General features: G+C 32.5%; 4 protein-coding genes across 4 annotated transcripts; all 4 read left to right on the top strand.

The window, feature by feature from the left end:
• The first annotated feature begins 10,676 nt into the window (after nt 1-10,676).
• On the top strand, nt 10,677-11,027 carry LOC106760499 (auxin-responsive protein SAUR20-like). Its single transcript, XM_014643928.2, has one exon. It carries the CDS (start codon nt 10,677-10,679, stop codon nt 10,977-10,979), a length of 303 nt encoding a protein of 100 aa, XP_014499414.1. The 3' UTR covers nt 10,980-11,027.
• A 1,766-nt stretch (nt 11,028-12,793) lies between these two features.
• LOC106762262 (auxin-induced protein 10A5-like) lies at nt 12,794-13,313 on the top strand. Its single transcript, XM_014646061.2, has one exon. The coding sequence runs from the start codon at nt 12,860-12,862 to the stop codon at nt 13,160-13,162; it is 303 nt and encodes a 100-aa protein (XP_014501547.1). The 5' UTR covers nt 12,794-12,859; the 3' UTR covers nt 13,163-13,313.
• A 2,051-nt stretch (nt 13,314-15,364) lies between these two features.
• LOC106762263 (auxin-induced protein 15A) lies at nt 15,365-15,942 on the top strand. Its single transcript, XM_014646062.2, has one exon. The coding sequence runs from the start codon at nt 15,398-15,400 to the stop codon at nt 15,689-15,691; it is 294 nt and encodes a 97-aa protein (XP_014501548.1). The 5' UTR covers nt 15,365-15,397; the 3' UTR covers nt 15,692-15,942.
• An 825-nt stretch (nt 15,943-16,767) lies between these two features.
• On the top strand, nt 16,768-18,180 carry LOC106760498 (pentatricopeptide repeat-containing protein At3g12770). The gene has a single exon (XM_014643927.1). The coding sequence runs from the start codon at nt 16,768-16,770 to the stop codon at nt 18,178-18,180; it is 1,413 nt and encodes a 470-aa protein (XP_014499413.1).
• Nucleotides 18,181-18,924: the final 744 nt, after the last annotated feature.

Raw genomic sequence — 18,924 nt, 5'->3', positions numbered from 1 at the left:
TCAACGAGCAGGTGGTTTTTTTGTATGTTTTTTGTGTTTGCTTTTGGATGACATTTGGATTATATTGTACTTTTTATTATTATTTTGAATTGTTTTCAGTTTAACATCATTTTTTGGAAGTAAAATTTGTTTAAATTTGAATATAGAATAAGTTTGTAATTTTTTTTTATTTAAAAAAACTCTAATTAAATGGGCTAGTGAGTCAATCCGTTTACCCACCAACCCGTAGTGGGTCGAGTCGGGTTCAGATTTTTCTGACTCGCTAATAAATGAGCCGGGTTGGGTTGGTTCACTAAATGACCAATCCGTGATGGACCGAGCCGGGTCGAGTTGGGTTACCCATTTTGACAGCTATATGAAAAAGATACTCACAAAACAAGGACTTCCTGTTCACTTCACACGGTTTGTCGCCTCAAAATAGTAGTGAGAAAGCACATTCTGTATATTTTGAATTGAATAGAGTGGTCTTAGAATATTAAACCAGCAGTGATCAATGAGTTCAGGTTCCATCAGCCAGCTAGCATGAATCATCGTAAATACCCTTGTATTCAAATGACAAAATGCATTTACTACTAGCAAAGTGTGACTGGACAAATAAGCAAATTCTAGAGACATAATATGGACATGGAATTAACTAGTCAAAACAGATAGTGAACAAATCAACTAATAGAGTCAGGTTTACGTTACTTTGTCCAATTAGGACTAGTTTTCTGCTTTCAAATTTCTATGGTCCAGTGAGAAATAATGTAAGATAGAAAGCAAAAATATACAATATGTAAAAGAGCACTAAAATATACCATTGTAGAATTGAAAATCCATTGAATAGAAATCAGTGAAATAAACAATGTACAAGAATAATTAATTTTAGTTCCAAGAGTTAGGTTGGGTAGCCATCTCACATGAACTTGTCGAGAGAAACTATAGGTAGTTGTGAGAAAAAAAAACATGAATAGAAGCCGTTTCACAATATTTAAGCAAAACAATGGTTGCCTTCGGTTTCAAACTCTCCTAGTAGCATTCAACATTCAAACATTTAATACTACCAAGAGTGGAATCGACAAAAGGAACAGCATACTAAACCTTGTGTGTGCAGACATGTCAGATCTACAACCATTGTATATCATAGAGGTTACCAAAATTTCTTCAAATAAATCTCTAGTTCTTAATTTATTGCTTAATTAATGATTAACATGTATTCAAAGGTTTCCATCATGCTCGCTAAAGTAAGTACAAGAAGAGCAATTGAGCTTATACTCAAATATTCAAACATATCTTTTCGAGAGGTTCTAAGTCAGCATTGCACAACCCTTGAATTGTCATGTTACTGTTGGACTTAGACTCTTACATTATTACAACAGTTACTACATGAAATTGCTTCATATTTTTTCATAGTAATATAAGAAAAGATGTGCCAAATTTATAAAGAGACATATCTTAGGTGATATAGGTGCTAGTTTAGGACTATGCCATTTAAAGAGGTTCCCTCCTATATGAAACATGTGAAACACTCAATAGGCAATACATTTCAAAAAGAGTGGCGTTTATTGTAATATCTCATGTCGACCATCACAAAAAACTTCAAGACAATCTAATTTAACAGTCTCTCACTAAGAATTGTCAAGTATCCATTTAGCTCAAGCCAACCATCATCTTACAAGATAACAGAAGCTCCCAAAGGATTTCTTGCAGTGTATGTTGGAGAGAAAACTAATAGATTCTGGATTCCTGTATCTTTCTTGAATGAGCCCCTTTATTTTAATAATTGCTTAGTCATGCTGAGGAGGAATTTGGTTACTACCATCCTAACAGAGGATGTGTTCATTGATATAACTTCTCGCTTGAAAAACTTGAAAGAATTTCTTTTTTTTTTTTTTTCTAAAGTTTTCTTTTTCCTCTAAAGTATCCAATTTCAGATTTCGTAGTTTCAGTCAGAAAATATGTTTGGTAGCAAAGAGATGTTAGAAGGAAGAAATCAACAAGTTTAGCTGAAGTATTTTTTTTTTTTCAAAAGTCACATTCTAACATCTCTAGGATGACAAACAAATTATATTAATCAAATATATATAAACATAGGCATTGCTTAATTTGAGACGAGAATAACCCTCTTCTCATCTGTTATTGTTTTGAATTATTGAAATTTTTTAAATTTATTTATTGATTAACTTGTAAAGCATCTTATTTTCTAGTCTTTTGTTTTTTTCGTCATGAAAATAAAAAACTTATTTTGCTATATAATTTTTTATTTTTATTTTTTAATTATTCAAATTATTTGATATTCATCAAAGTCATTCATATTTTTAAAGTGTAATTTTTTTTTTCAAATTGCTGAATTTCACATCTCTTTTTCCTTTATGTATTTCATTTAAAAGATGTATTACATTTTAGAAGGAATTATCAAATTTAACAAATTAAAAGAACTAAATTATTTTTAGGATATACATTAGTAATTTATTCCTATTTTTATATTTTTATTTGTTTATATTTTATCACGTAATTGTCTATCTGAAGTGGATATTCTCCTTAAGTTATTAAATAAGATAACAAATTTATTTATTTTTATTTGGTTACTAGTTTTCTTTTCTCTCATTCTATACCTACCCTCTAATCTCTAAGTACTCTCCCTCTTATTAATAATTATTATTATTATCATTATTGTTATTATTATTATAATAGTAGATGTTATAATAATGAAATTTTAATTATATGTGTAATAGTTTATCTTTCTTCTTGCAATAATTATTTGATAGTTTGATTTTAATATTTGTGTAATCATAATTTTTTTTAAGATTTAACATTGGAAGGGTCATTTGTGTCCTTCTGGCATTGAAACCTTTAATAAGGTCATTAGTGTGAATTGCGTCTTTTGTTAAAAAAATTATTCAATTAATAAGTTGAATAGTACTATGGGAGCTCGAAGACACACAAACCCCATGCCAAATAGAGATGTAATTTCTACCTTATATATATATATATATATATATATATATATAGATTAATATTCTTAAATTTGTTCATATGATAATTTGAATTTATACTATATAATTTTTTTTGAATGGAGTGAACATGTTTTCATTTTGATATATTAAAACTAAATTACATATGGTTGAGTCCACTCACCAATGAATAAATGACATTTTATAACATACAAAAATGACTTTTTATAACGTAGTTTCTGAAAATATAGTTCTGGATGATATAGTAAGTCTTTATAACTTAGCAGAAATTTACGTTATAATATGTTAATTCAGAATCAACATATTATAACGTACACGTTATAATATGTTTTTTTGTTAAAAAAATTGATTATTACAATTGACATCTAATGAAATTATAATCATGAAACCAAAATCTAAAATACAACAAAATTTTCATAATAAAATATATATTTCAAATTGTGCAATTCAACAATTTACGAACCTTTGGCTGACCGACTGTGTTCTAAAGTTAAATTTTTTTTGAACGACTGATAGAGGCTATCATCCAACTATGCTTCTAAACTTTGTTCCCTAAAGCTACCAGTATCCTCAGCAAAGGGATCCTAGCAAGAAAATGTTTCTTTCTTCAATGCAGCTTTGCTTTGTCTAGCAGGTGGAAAGAAGGTACCATGCTGTATATTCCATGGATCCTGATTATTGAATAGTGAGTTCGGAGTATCCTGCACATCTCCAAAATCGGATACTTTGGCAGTCCAGAACTCATTCACCAAGATGTTTTGGAAACTAACCTGATAGTGTTGTCGGTCCTCATGCGAATCCAATAAGGGATGGGCCTGTTCTGCCTCGTCTTCTTGGCAAGCTTCTTCTTAATCCTGAACGTCTTGTGGGAAGGCTACACATCAAATCAATAGCTTCACATCACAATAGAAAAACTTCAACCAAGTCACAAACGCAAACAACCATGGATTCCACTCCTACCATTTTCGCTGTGGACGATCCAACGCAAAAACAAGCCGCTGCACTTCTCTGGAAACTAAAGAAAACCCTAGCCAGTTCTAGTATTTTACAGAGTCACCACACTAAAGAAACTAAAGAAAAGTAGGTTATGTTCAAGACCAGCTTCAATGCAAGAGCCGAGTAGTGGCAAAGGGCGAAATCTAGCAGCGAAGGATGGAGAAGAGCAGAGGCGAATCCAAGTAGGACAAGTGCACTGCAGTTCGAATCCTAAGCATTGACGGAATGTCACCGGAATTGTGTGCTATGTGTGACTGATGATGGGAAGAAGAGACGAAACCTAGCAGTAAAGGGCAAAATCTAGCCGCGAGTGGAGAAGAGCGGAGACGAATCCGAGCAGGGCAAGTGCACTGCAGTTCGAACCCTAGGCGTTGACGGAATGTCATCGGAATTGTCTGTTATGTGTGAGTGATGATAGGAAGAAGAGACGAAGAGCTAGCGGAGTAAAGCTTACGAGTGAAGAGACAGAGTTAGTCTTCTGGGACGAAGAAGAGAGAAGACAGTGTTCTAAAACCTTAGAGTTTAGAGACGAAGAAGAGAGGAACGAAAGTGAGAGGCAACGTGAAATGAAATTAACCACATTTTTTAGGAAGAGATATTATATCGTAGTTTTAAATCTACGTCATAACAAATTAGAGATAGGTTTAAATTATTTACAAGTTTGCCACCGCATTTTATATTATAACTAATTTACAAAACTACGTTATAATATGTGTTAAACTTATTTACAAATTTGTCACCGCATCTCTATTATAACTTATTTACAAAACTATGTTATGAAATATGCGTTATAAAAAGTCAATTTTCCACTGGTGACTAAGATTTTAATTTTATTAGGTATGAAATGATGTGATGTTTTGAGTAAAATTATTATGTAGCTTGAGTATAGAAAAAAAAAAAAGTAGTAAATGGATAAAAAAATTAGTGGTAGTTTTAGAAGGAATTTATTTAAGATAAAAATATTACTAAAATATGCATTAAATTTGATTATCACATTTTATTTTTTAGAATTTCCTTTTACACTAAATCATCTCAAAAAACACACCCTAATAACATGAACAACTAACACATGCTTCCCGACTAACTTTGGAAATATATGAATCTAATATCTTTTCTAGAAATCCAAAGACAACTGAAGAATTTACTGTCCTGGAACTTGCAGAAAGTTGATGAGCATGTCCTTATTTTTAGGACGAGGTGTATAATACCCAAACTTTTTTAAAAACTCAATGAATGCTCAACTATATCAATGTGTGATGAAAGGGGTTTAGTAATAAACAACCTTCTTAAATTTTAACACTTTGACTATCAATCTTTCCATGCCATGTAATCTCATCAAATTGTTTTGAACTTGAGAAGAAGCATGAAAACATGCTAAAGATATTACATGAATATGTGTTATGCAAGTTTTCAAAAGTTCAATTCTCAATCTCTAATATGAATATATCATTAAATAGTGAAAATATATTTTTAATAAAATTAAACAGTTGTAATATTTAAAACCCTAGACTTAACATTCAGTGTGTAGGCACAATTAGCTCAAGCTCAATATGAAAAAACAGAAAACAAAGTCATGATAATTGTTTGACCTGAGCTTATGAAATCACCTATCTACTACGAAGAGTTGGGTAATGATGAAGACTTGAAACTAAAATCACAAGGACTCCCCATGCACTTCACATGGATTTGTCGTCAAAATATAGCTAGTTGTCAGAAAGCAGAAGCTGCTGATTTTTAATGAGCCTTCATCACTTGTCTTCATTTCAAGTTCTTAGCAGCCAGAGTCAATATTCAAACATTAACTATTCAAAGACTGGATCACCACAACAGGAATCACACTTCATATTACGTGTACACGGGTTTCCATTATTATAGCAATTCACTTCTATACAAAACCATATAATGTGTAGAGAGTAGGTAACAACATAGTCAAATGGAACTTCCCGTAAATGTTGAATTAAATAAATATTATTCATTAGAAGTGTCATTCTCCTTTATTTACAATCTCAACAATTATTTATTTAACATTTTATATATGGAATATTGTGTGGTCTATATTTGGGAGACAGTAAAATAAGTATCTGAAGTACTAGTCATACATATTACAAGTGTATATGCATTCAGTAACATACTTTTGAAACATGTGAAGAACCCCATTACATGTCTCTTTCCTATGCCTAATTTCCAAGAAACCCTTTTATCATAATTCATTCACCAACCAATTACTCCGTAAATATAGGGTTTCCTACACCTATATATAGCCTTCATTTGATTGACAAACAGCACAGATCATTCTAATGCTGAAGCATAAGAAATAAGCATAATACTATACTTGTTTGATATCCTTCTGCAGATCAGTGAGCTCAGAAACAGAAAACAATGGGTTTTCGCTTACCAGGTATAAGACGATCATCATTTAGTGGAAGCCAAACATTCTCTTGCAAGGATGCAGAAGTCCCAAAAGGGTATCTTGCTGTGTATGTTGGAGAGAAAATGAAGAGATTCTTGATACCAGTGCTGTTCTTGAACGAGCCTTTATTTCAAGAATTGCTCAGACAAGCTGAAGAGAAGTTTGGTTACTGCCATCCCATGGGAGGTCTCACTATTCCCTGCGAGGAAGCTGTCTTCTTAAGCATAGCCTCTTGCTTGAACCAGCAATAATACATGCAACAAAATATCCTTATCCCAAAAGAGACTAATGATACAACCTTTTGCATTAAGGCTTTTCCTTTTTTCTGTTTAGTTGTTTCTCTCTATATGAAACTTATGAAACTATGTCTGTGAAGTATATATATATATATATATATATATATATATATATATATATATCTGCTGTTTTTCTAAATAAAGGCACAAGCACAAAACATGTGCTAGTTTAACTGTGTCACAGCTATATTAGTAATGTATTGAATATATGGAAACCACCCAGAAGACTACACTAGAATTTAGCTGTAAGTTCTTCAACTTCTGCAGAACTCTGATTATACTTTTCTAAACTTGAGTAACACTTCCTTTAATATCTCTTATTGCATGGTTTCATTTATTTTAATTACTTGAGTTATTTTATTTAAATTCTTTTCATTTCAAACTAGTTTCATAACCATTAACAGATCAAATATATTATGAGAAAAAAGAGGAATCATAGAATATTTAAGCATAGCCAGCCAGCTAATATTGAAATAATTGGTACTGGAAAGAGTATGACTACACACACAGTATAATTAATCCACTTCACATTATTATATATTGTCAAATTTTTTCAGAAATACTGTTCAAAAATAGCACACGTGTCTAATAACTTAACAATCTTATCCTTTGTCCCAACCCAACCCAAGCTTCTGGAATCAACCATAGGTTTCCCCAAATAAATCTATCCTCTGTGAACCACATATTATCTTATGTTTTATTTTGTTGTTACTTTTAGTTCACTTTGTTATGCTGTTCTTCTAAATTTGTATTGGGCCAATGTAAAGCCTGACACAACACTTAATACAAAGAGTCCAATTGATCTGCTTGGTCAGTTTACTAAAACAAAAATAAATAAATTAAAAATAAAAATCCAATTCACATTATTATGTTTTAATTTTGTTTATTTTTATCTTTTTCTAAGATGTATTATTTGTACAAATCCAACAATTTTCACCATGATTAAAATAAATATGTCTTCCTTTTTTATCTTCATTGTCTAAATCAACAATCATTCATACTCCATCATAGAGTAATTTCACTTGTAATAAACCATTCCAAAAATAAAAATTAATTGCAAACCTGCATCAATGTTAATCAATGTATGTGTATAGTCATCACAGACCGTACATCAATATTAGTACATCAATATTAATCCATGTTTATGTTCCTTTCAATGTTTTGTGTAATCCAAATTGACACATCTACTTGAGTTTGTCATAAGCCAAATTTTAAATCGGACCAGTTACTAAATTTCATTCCGAAGGAGACTATACCAATTCATTAAATGGTGAAAAACTTTAATTTTCATTGTTTTTATGATAACTATATGATTACTCATGTCAACTTCATCATCCGTACATAACACTCCACATGTCCTAAATCATCCCTTATATATGATCAATATGATCGGAGACTGACACAGTTGCAAGCATTTTTATACACATAATTTGATCATAGCCTATTCCCCTGTCAACCTTATAATTTGGAATCAGATTACAGCTAAATAAAAACATAGTGAGTGAAGAAAGTATTTTATTTTTTAGGGTTTCATAAATAAAATAATAAATTAAAGAAATAAAATTAGGTAGGTGGGTTGGCGGGCCAACCCGACCCACCACGGGTTTAACCCGCATGAGTCGGGTTTAAATGAGCTGGGTTGAAATCTGACCCGCATAAAAAAAATTCAATTTTTTCAAACCCAACCCGGCCTGAACCCGTGGTGAGCCGGGTTGGCTCGCGGGTTGTGACCCATTTTGATGGATCTAACTAATTGAAACCAATTCGCACTGAAAATGACATAAAAAGAACAACTTTAAAAATGGGGGACAAGGGGGGACCATACCTCAATAAGCATATAAAGCAATGACAGCATTGTGGGACAACCCCACTTTCGAAAAAGAAATGTCATATCAATACAAAAAAAAATTACAATTTTTTTTAATATAAAAAAATTACAAACTTTCTATAATTCAGATCTAAACAAATTTTACTTCCAAATTTCACTCCCAATATGAAGTGTTAAATTAGTTTTGAAAATAGAAAATTTAAATAATTTTTTCAAGCAAAAAAATATAATAAATATTATTTTATAAAATTAAAATTATATTTTAATAAAATAAAATTAGGTAGGTGGGTTGGTGGGTCAACCTAGCCTACCATGGGTTCAATCCGGATGAACCAAGTTTAAATGAGTTGGGTTAAAATCTGACCCTCATAAGAAAAATATAGGGGTGTTGTTCCCTCCACCTCCCCAGATTTTTGTAACTTTTTTTTAATTACAAAAATAACCTTTCCTTTATATTTATTTATTTTATTTTTACTTTTTAACCCCTATTTATGTATTCCTAAATTTCTACCTTCTACTTCTACTTTCTACTTCTACTTTCTACTTCAGAGCCCCACCTCCCCTTCTCTCTCAAATTCTTACCCCCCAAATTCCAGATCCGTTCTCTCAAACTCCAGATCCGTTACCCTTGCTCCCAACTCTCACAGTCATCTCTTCCATTTCTGCTTTTCGTTGCTTTTAGCTTTTGGTGCGTGCGGCGGTGCGTGCGGCGGTTGATCGGTGGTTGGTACTTCTAAGTCTACAAGAGGTTAGTTTTTCTATGTGTGCATTCTGCTTCTCTGTGTGTGCTGTGCGTGACTGTTGTTATGAGGTTTTCTGTGTGTGCGTAGAAGGAAGAAGACGCCCAGGCCTGAACGGATGTGCGTGACTGATGGTGACAAGGAAATAATTCATCATGGAATTAGTGATTAGATAAGTATATAATGAGTACAAGTGTTGCACGGCAGATAAATTTATATATGGATCTAACCAATCGCATTTCCATCGTACATTTAATCAAAATTTCATCTGTTTGGCCTTTTTATACCATCTTGTCAACAAATATTAAATCAATGACCTTCACCTTCCAATCAATCAGTGTACTTTCATTAAATCAGTACAGATCAGTGTATGTTGTGAATCTACCAATTACATCATATTTCAGGGAAATCAAATGTGGATCTATCTAACCAATTCCAATAATGGATTTTCTCATCCAATAAAAATTTCTTTACCTCTCATTTCATTTGCTTCTTGAATTTTGATGAGTTTTCATATCACATTTAATCGTTTTATATAGTTTAGAAGTCAAAGTTTCATACATGGAAAATAATAAAGAACGCATTTGAATAAGACAAACACAACACGTAAATAAAGGAGAGATTCACACCACTTCGAGCTCAAACTTAGATTCGCATTTTGATTTCTAAGAAATAATTTATAATTCAGTTTTTACATTAATCAATTATATATATACTACAAAATTTTCACATATTTCCTATGAACTAGATGGACCAGACGGCAGAGGATTTGTCTTTGAAAAACACAACCGATCATCCCATGATATATGGTCGATCATAATTTCCAGTTTTAAGACAAGATTAAGATAAGATGTAATTATGACTATTGGGTCAGGATTGTACTGTGATTAAGATTCCATTAATCGTTATTGAGTGAGTATGTTGAAGAATCTTTGACAAATACCCAACTGACGACAATCGAGGAAAGAAGGATCCAAATGTAGTAGCACCGAATGGTTCAGAAGATAAATTGTGAAAGTGTCAGTAATAGTTCGATTTCACCGAAACATCATATATATATATATATATATATATATATATATATATATATATATATATATATATATATATATTCATTTTCCTTTATATAATATAAATAATTTTAAATATTATTTTCTTTTCTTTTAAACATCCTTGTTTATCATCGGTCCATTCAAATAAAGCATAAACAGCATCAGCGCCTTCAATAAATAAGCAGTGAAGGTCATTGGCACCTTTTTGCCCCCAGGTTTGAGAACACACTGCATGATCTTTTGAATACATGTGTCCCACATCATTCTCTACTTTCAGAGCCGATTCTTCTTCGCACCTTCGTCTATAAATCCATAAAAATATCCTAACATTTTTCACCCAACCCAATTCTGAAAAACAATATAACCACTTTCAACTTCTACCAAACACTATACTACTGTAATGGCTATTCGTGTGTCTTGTGTTTTGAGTGCAAAATACATTCTCCGTCGATCAAATCCGCCTGCAAATCATGCAGCTGCAACATCAGTGCATGTGCCTAAAGGGCACTTTGCTGTGTACGTAGGAGAGGGTAAAAAGAAGAGATTTGTGATACCAGTGTCAGTGTTGAATCAACCCTCATTTCAGCAATTGTTAAGCATAGCAGAGGAAGAATTTGGCTTCAGCCATCCAATGGGTGGACTTACGATTCCATGCACAGAAGACATTTTCCTTAACATCACCTCTGCTTTTCGTAGGCCATGACATGCAGTCACAGTAAATTTTAAGACAGTTCTTATTTTATGGTTTTTGTATTTTCACATGGGCTTCATACTCATGCAGAAAAGTTTACTATGATGCTGGTGGATTTTGAGAACTGTCGGCAAATTATGATGCATTTAATGTATTACTGTGTTCTCCTTTGGTGTTGCTTCTCAATTACTATTTCAACCATTTTGTTCTTCATGTATGAACTTATCTAAATTCTTTCCGTATATGTATTTCCTTGTAATATATAAATTTTGTTTGAGTTCCAATAATTTATTTCTTAAAAGAAGAAATTCAAATTTAAAAAAAATGATTTCTTTTTTTATCAATGATTATGAATATTTACAAAAGTTAAATGAAACACATTCATAATTCTCCAACCGATACCACCTATCAGTACATTAAAATGAATCCATTTATTTTTTACATTAATTTAACACTATTTTTTTTTTATGTTTTTCTCTTTTTAAAAAAAATATAAAAACTCACTTTTTTATAATAGTTTTTCTTTTTTATATTATGTGTCAAATAAATAAATATAGAAGTATATAACTTAATCATTACTTTATTAAATGTCATAAGTATTTACAAAATATCAAGTCTAATATAAATTAGTTTAATTTGACCAAGCTCAAGCAACAATGAGTGATTGATGTTCTTCCTCGTGTTTATGTAATCATGACTGAGTATTACATTGTTTTCCTCTTCTTAATTTTCAACTCATTTCTGAGTGGACAATGTATTAGTGATTCATCTTGTTTTTCTTAATCTATAACTACAAAGAGAACAAATAGTGTAGATTATAATATGTAGGTTTCAAAGATTCCATTAAACATTATAAATTCTTTAATTCCATTCTTCAACTATTTACATTGACTATAGGTGATATGAATATATATTTCAACAAATTAAATCAAAATAGATCTTACAGTAACTTAAAGAAAAAAAAAAACTCAACTATTAATTATCAAAACCAACAAAATTATAAAAATTAAATATATATTTAAACATTTTCAGAAAAATCGACAAGGAGGATAAAATTACTCTTCACGTGCATAGCTTGTGAAATTGTTGTAATTGGCAGAAGAAGAAAAATGCAGTAGAGTGTAACAAACTAGCTCACACAAATCATCTTCATAAAATATATTAGGCATGTTATATATTTTTCATGTTTATGAATTGTAAAAGGGCAACTCATTGATTGAGTGGCAAACTAAACTAGTCCATCAATTAAAATGTGGAAATTACCTTGATTTAAGAGAAAACATTTTTGTTACGGAAATAAATTGCACTAGTTAAGCATATACGAAACTCTCTCATAATTAATTTCTGAAATAGACTCTTTTTTTTTTATCTCAAAATAACAAATGTACAACAAATTTAAATATATTCTTGTATAGTTTGCGCATTATTTTCTAGATAATTAATTAATGGTTCTTTAATTTTATATAAATGTTCTGTTTTTTTCATTTTTACTAAATATAAAACCTTAAAAATTCCATTTAAAAATCTGTCAGGATTACTTTTCAACCAATGGACATAATCCAAGTACATAAGACTAAATTTGAAGAGAAATATGGATGTACTCTAATTGGATCTCGACCGTACAAAGAGGGTAGAAACTTGCATTTATGTGATGTTGGTTGAAATAATTAATGTGTTCACTTGGTCAGATAAGCAGTGAAATTCATCAACACGTTTTGGCCAATAAGTTTGAGTACACACTGCGCGTTCTTTTCAATGCATATGTCCCACATCGATTAATATATCACCGTAACGCTTTCATCTATAAATACACATACAATATCCCACACTCTCTCCACACAACTCAATTCTCAAACACAATAACATCTTCCAACTCCTAACCAATACCACACATGGCTATTCGTTTGCCCAGTGTTTTGAGTGCTAGACACATTCTTCGCCGATCTAGTCTCTTTGCAAATCATGCAGCTGCAACATCACTGGATGTGCCCAAAGGCCACTTTGCTGTGTACGTAGGAGATGCTGAAAAGAAGAGATTCGTGATACCTGTGTCATATTTGAACCACCCTTCATTTCAAGAGCTTCTGAGTATAACAGAGGAAGAATTTGGCTTCAGTCATCCAATGGGTGGCCTCATCATTCCCTGCACACAAGAATTTTTCCTTAACATCACCTCTAGTTTACATAGGCTATGATCTACGTTTTACCACAGTTTTTTCCTTCATTTTTTTGTTTTTGCCTTTTTTGCCTTTCAACATGTGGTGTCAGAAAAGTTTACCCGTGCTGAAAGGTTTTTCAAATTGTATCATTGGCAAAGAACATCAGTACAAAAAGAATGGATTACAAACATCACTATATTCCATGTTGTTTACAGTTATTTTTTACAGTTATTCTCTGTGTTCCACTGCTGAGCATAACTACCTACGTAGTAATCTAGAACTGAAAGTAACTTCGATATCCTTAAGGATGCTATAAAGTATAGCTTATAAACTTGTTCAATCAAAATCATTGTTAAGTTCTCAAAATTTCCTACAAAAGCACTGAGGCATATGGTTTTTCTAGTTTTGGAATCGTACAGGAATCATTCAATAATTGAGTGGACAACTAAACTAGTCAATCGTATTAAAATGTGAAAAATACCCTTTAATTTAATTATTGGTGAAATAATAATAATAATAATATAATAGGCAAGAAGGCTTCCTTGAAAAAGCACTAGACAATACTATCATAATACAGCAAATGTCCACACCACACAAATCAAACAAGTAGGATCCGGGAAGCTTCCTCTTCTATTAACGGAGCACAGTTTACAGCACAAATATTAATGGTGGAAGACCCGAAATGTTTTCTATCATAACTTCCAAAAGAGATACGAATCACACAAGTCGATATGCAATACGTCTTGCAGTTCAGAGAATAAAAGATTCGCATTATACTGATATATTATAAAAGATTTGAGAGGGAATTTGAGCTGTATCTGTTTATAGTGCTTCTTAGAGGGCTAATTAACAACTAATCAACAAACATCTCCAGCAGCAACCTAACTAAGCAATTATTTTCAACGAATTAATATCTTGTAACATTTTCTGTAACACCAATTAATGAACACTCGGAATTCTTGATGGGTTTCTTCCGAATTTTAAATGTTAGTGATCCTCTCGTTAATAATCCTTTTTTTTTTTTTCAGATTCCATTAAGAGCATATTGTAATAGCTATATTTGACCCAAATAGACAAAACGTCAATGGATGGATTTAAGGTATTTCCAAGTTTCTCTGTATGTGGTTTGGCATATTAACAAGTAGTATCTTAGGGTTTTAGTCAGAAGAAAGAAAGAATATAAGTGATATAAGTTAAGGATTCTCTTTCAACTGAAGCCATATGCATCAGTCAATTGCCTCCAATAAAAGTCTAAAAGCAGTGTGAATTAAATTTGAATTTAATTAGCGTTTGAAAGTTGACTAGGAAATAATTGATCATGGAATTCCAATGGACTTCTTGCATTACGATTGGAGCAGTACAGTCGAATATTCAGATGACAGAAACGTCGATTTATAGGCAATTAAATTTCCATCGTACAAAGTGGTGGTTGATAGTATACCCAAATGAAAATCTAATCAAATTTGGTCACAGGCCCAGTTATCTTGTCAAGAAAAGTAGAGTCGCATTTATTATGATAAGATCAATGGTGTTCACCTTCTAATCTTGAACTTGCATTATGAGTTTATGACTTGGTACAAATCAGTATATGCTATTGCACAGCTAATTATCAGATGATTTTTGTCTATTTGAAGTGAAACGTGGATCCAATCCAGCCAGTTACATTTCAAACGTACAAAAGAGTGGTAAGAATTGCACTTGCACCATCTTGTCAACAAACAGTAGACGCACCCGTGTTTGAAGAAAAATTATTTACCTAGTAAAAGAGAAAGAAAGAGACCTACGAGAAAATAGCTAGGTTATTGTAGTAACCAAGAGTTTAATATATTGATATCAAAACAATACGCTATATATCAACCAATGAAAATTCATTATCAGTATATAACTTATAAGATAATGAAGATAAACAGTGATGAATTATTACTCTCGGACCAAAACAAAAAAATGAAATAGTGAATTGTATAATCTTTCTGATCAAGTCCTTTTCTCAAAAGAGATCATAAACTATTCTATGTATGTTAAATCAATTTGGTGAGGCAAGTGTAGGTGTTTTCTGGGAAATGGTAAGTTTGTGCAATAAATAAAGAGAGGGTCATCAACGCGTTTCGTGCCAATTATATTGAGTACAGGCCGCGTGATCTTTTGAATGCATATGTCCCACACAAATAAAAACCCACTCGTTCCTGCTTGTGCTTTCATCTATAAATGCACACAATGTACTAAGCATTTTCCACCAACTCGATTCTCTTGCAAGCTCTAAGCAACACTACCATGATGGCTATTCGTTTTCCAACTGCCTTCAGTGCCAAACACATCCTTCGCAGATCTAATCTGTTTGCGAATCAGGCACTCGATGTGCCTAAAGGGTACTTAGCTGTGTACGTAGGAGAGGGTGAAAAGAAGAGATTTGTGATACCAGTGTCAGTGTTGAATCAACCCTCGTTTCAAAAACTGTTGAGTATAGCAGAGGAAGAATTTGGGTTCAATCATCCAATGGGTGGCCTTACTATTCCATGCACACAAGATATCTTTGATAACATCACCTCTGGCTTACATAGGCTATGACATGATGCAGCTACTAAATCTGAAGATAGTTTTTGTTGCATAGTTTTTTTCCTTTAACTATGACATGATGCAGATAAAATAAATCTGAAGATGGTTTTTGTTGCATAGTTTTTTTTCCTTTCAACGTGGGGTTAAGAAAAAGTTCCCCTTGCAGAAAGGTTTACTGTGTAATTGGGTTTTCAGGTTACCTTTCAAGTGTATCATAGGCAAAAATAACATCATAAACGGATGAAAAACATCACTATATTCCATTTTTGCTTTCCCCTCTTTCTTTTCGTTCTTTCTGTGAATTTCAAGCCACTACTCATAATTATCTAGGTAAAATTTGGAACTGAAAGTTACTCCGGCAGCCTTGAGGAGGTTTTACTTGAATCATTCAAGCAAAACACTACTGAAGCAGTAGAAGGAATGCTAAAATTCTATCCATCAAATCCATCCTGTTTCAAATTTGTTTATGAATGACTATACCTAAGTAATTAAACTTTTAATTCATCTTCGAATCGAACTACTTGTTTAATATTTTAATTTCTTGTGTCAACCCCAGGAACACAATTCAAATGGGTTGTTGTTGTCCTCAGAAATGCCTGGAATACTATTATATATTTCCTTCCAAAAGTTTTTATTAGTTTAATGTTCATAGTTAATAATATATATATTTAAAATGTAATATCTTGAATATAGCTTTCATTTCCTTCTTCATGTATTAGTAAGAAAATTATAATCGATTGGAGATAGAAAAAATCGAAAGTCAATTGAAAAATTAGTTGTGATATCATTTTATATAGTAAAAATAAATGATATTTTAATAGTATAAAAAGATTAAAATATATATATATATATATATATATATATATATATATATATATAGTTGACTAAGTCCTGAATTTTGTAATAAAGTGTGCATGATATAGTTTCTACATCTTGCTTAATAAAGATACGAAGTACAATGATTTTCAATTTCAGGAAAAGGATGATTGAGCAATAGCATCTATGCACCCTGATTCCTGTGTATGTTGCTAGTATCAACACTATCAGGAACGACTCTTCTTGATTCCATTTTCATTTTCTTATTACATATGTCTAAGTCCAACATATTTGAGTTTTTGCACCAATCTCGTGTAAGTGGCGATGTCTCAGCCATTAAGAAACTCCACGCTCAGCTACTCAGAACAGGCATGATCTTCCTATCCCATCATCTCCACACCCAACTCATTTCCACATACGCAGCCTGCCTCCCTTACAACAACCTTCACTTGGTCAATAACTTCTTCAAATGCATGAATTCCACCAACCCATTACACTTCAACGTCATAATATCTTATTTCTGTCGCAAAGGTTTCCCCTTTCTCGCTCTCGCCTCCTTCTCCTTCATGCACAGCAACGGAGTCCCCTTAGATACCTACGCTTTGTGTAGCACGTTGACCGCCTCATCCAAAGTCAAAGACCTTAATTTTGGGATGCAGATACATACCCAGATGGTAAAATCAGGTTGGTCTTCTAGCGTGTTTGTTGGTAGTGCTCTCATCGATCTCTACTCCAAATTGTCCAATGTACAAGATGCAGCCCTTGTGTTCGATGAAATTCCCGACAAGAACACCGTGTGTGCCAATGCACTTTTGTCAGGTTATGCCGAAGCTGGGCTTTGGGTTCGGGACCTTGAACTTGTTAGGAAGATGCACGAGTTGAAATTGAAGCATGATCACTTTACTCTATCAGCAGCTTTGCGTGCATGCACCGGATTGTCTGCTGTTGAAATGGGTAGGCAAGTGCATGGTTACTTGCTCCGTACGATACCTGATGTAGAGAGTGATGTGTTTCTCCAGAGCGCGTTGATCGAGATGTATGGAAAGTGTGGATTAGTAAAGAAGGCTCGGCAAGTGTTGGACTTGGATGGGATGGAGATTAGGAAAGAAGGAAGAAGCAGGGACATTGTGTTATGGACTTCAATGCTGGGTGTGTACGGTAGGAATGGACATTACAAGGAAGTGATTGATTTGTTTGATGAGATGAGGATGGAAGGAATCCGGGCGGACGGAATAGCATTCTTGACAGTGATATCTGCTTGTGGTCGCACTGGCCAAGTTCATGCTGGTGTCAAGTATTTTGAATCAATGACTAATGAGTTCAAGTTAGATCCTGGTCCAGAACATTACAGCTGCCTGGTTGATTTACTTTGTAGGGCTGGTGAATTGCAGAGGACGTGGGAATTGTTGAATGAGACACTCTATAAGGGAATGGGAAATTGTAGTGTTTCAATGTGGGGAGCTCTACTGAGTGCTTGTGTGGATCGAGGGGATTTAGAGCTGGGAAAATTGGCAGCAAAGAGGGCTCTAGAGTTAGATCCTCAAAATGTTGGGATATGCATTATGCTGTCAAATCTTTATGCTCGGTTTGGCATGTGGGAGGAAATTGGAAACTTGAGGGAATTGATCAAAACAAGAGGTTTAACAAAAGATGTTGGATGCAGTTGGGTTCAGATCACTCACTAGTTCAATGGATTCTCTCTGTATGGCACACCATGTAACAAGCAGAGAACAAAACACAGGATTCGGATCTTGATCTCATTGATGATTTTATATGCAAATTTATTTTTGCTCTGAAAAATTATTGAAAATTGACAACTAAAAATAGAGAAAGCATGCAAGTTTATTTTTGTTTCTGAAAACAAAAACAAACGAAAAGAAGGAAAAAAGGAGAAGGAAAAAACGATGGGTGTTTCATCCTCCACCTCCAAGCATTTCATCCTGCACCTCCAAACTTTAATAAAATTCCAATTTTAACCTTAATTAAAAAGGTATTTTAATTTTTAAAATCTGTTTAATCTTTAAAAGTGGTCAAAGATTCCAGTGCACAGTTTAAATTTCAGAGAGAGAGACAGAGTGTGATGATATTGAATTTGAGAGAGAGAGTATTGGCACTCTCACAGAACACCATTATTTTCCCAGCATCCTTCCTCTCACAGCACCATTACCCAGCATCTCTCCTCTCCTTTCTCAAGCTTTTTTACTTTCTTTTTTAAAGCTATATAACATTATTAAAAAATTTCATAAACATAAAAAATCACATATAAATTATATCTAAAAGATTATTAAAATTAAATATTTAAAATGCATTTTTTATATTAANAAAAATTAATAATTATAAAAATGTAGTTAACTAGTTTTATTAAATTTTTGTATAAAACAAACCTATTTAAATAATATTAATAAAACAATATGCAAAAACTAATTCAA

This window comes from Vigna radiata, chromosome 5 (genome assembly GCF_000741045.1).
Source record: "Vigna radiata var. radiata cultivar VC1973A chromosome 5, Vradiata_ver6, whole genome shotgun sequence".
NCBI lineage: Eukaryota > Viridiplantae > Streptophyta > Magnoliopsida > Fabales > Fabaceae > Vigna > Vigna radiata.
This window is presented reverse-complemented; position numbering and strand designations above follow the sequence as displayed.

Coding starts and splice junctions, on each gene's coding strand:
- LOC106760499 (XM_014643928.2), top strand. CDS start 10,677: ATGGCTATTCGTGTGTCTTGTGTTTTGAGTGCAAAATACATTCTCCGT.
- LOC106762262 (XM_014646061.2), top strand. CDS start 12,860: ATGGCTATTCGTTTGCCCAGTGTTTTGAGTGCTAGACACATTCTTCGC.
- LOC106762263 (XM_014646062.2), top strand. CDS start 15,398: ATGATGGCTATTCGTTTTCCAACTGCCTTCAGTGCCAAACACATCCTT.
- LOC106760498 (XM_014643927.1), top strand. CDS start 16,768: ATGTCTAAGTCCAACATATTTGAGTTTTTGCACCAATCTCGTGTAAGT.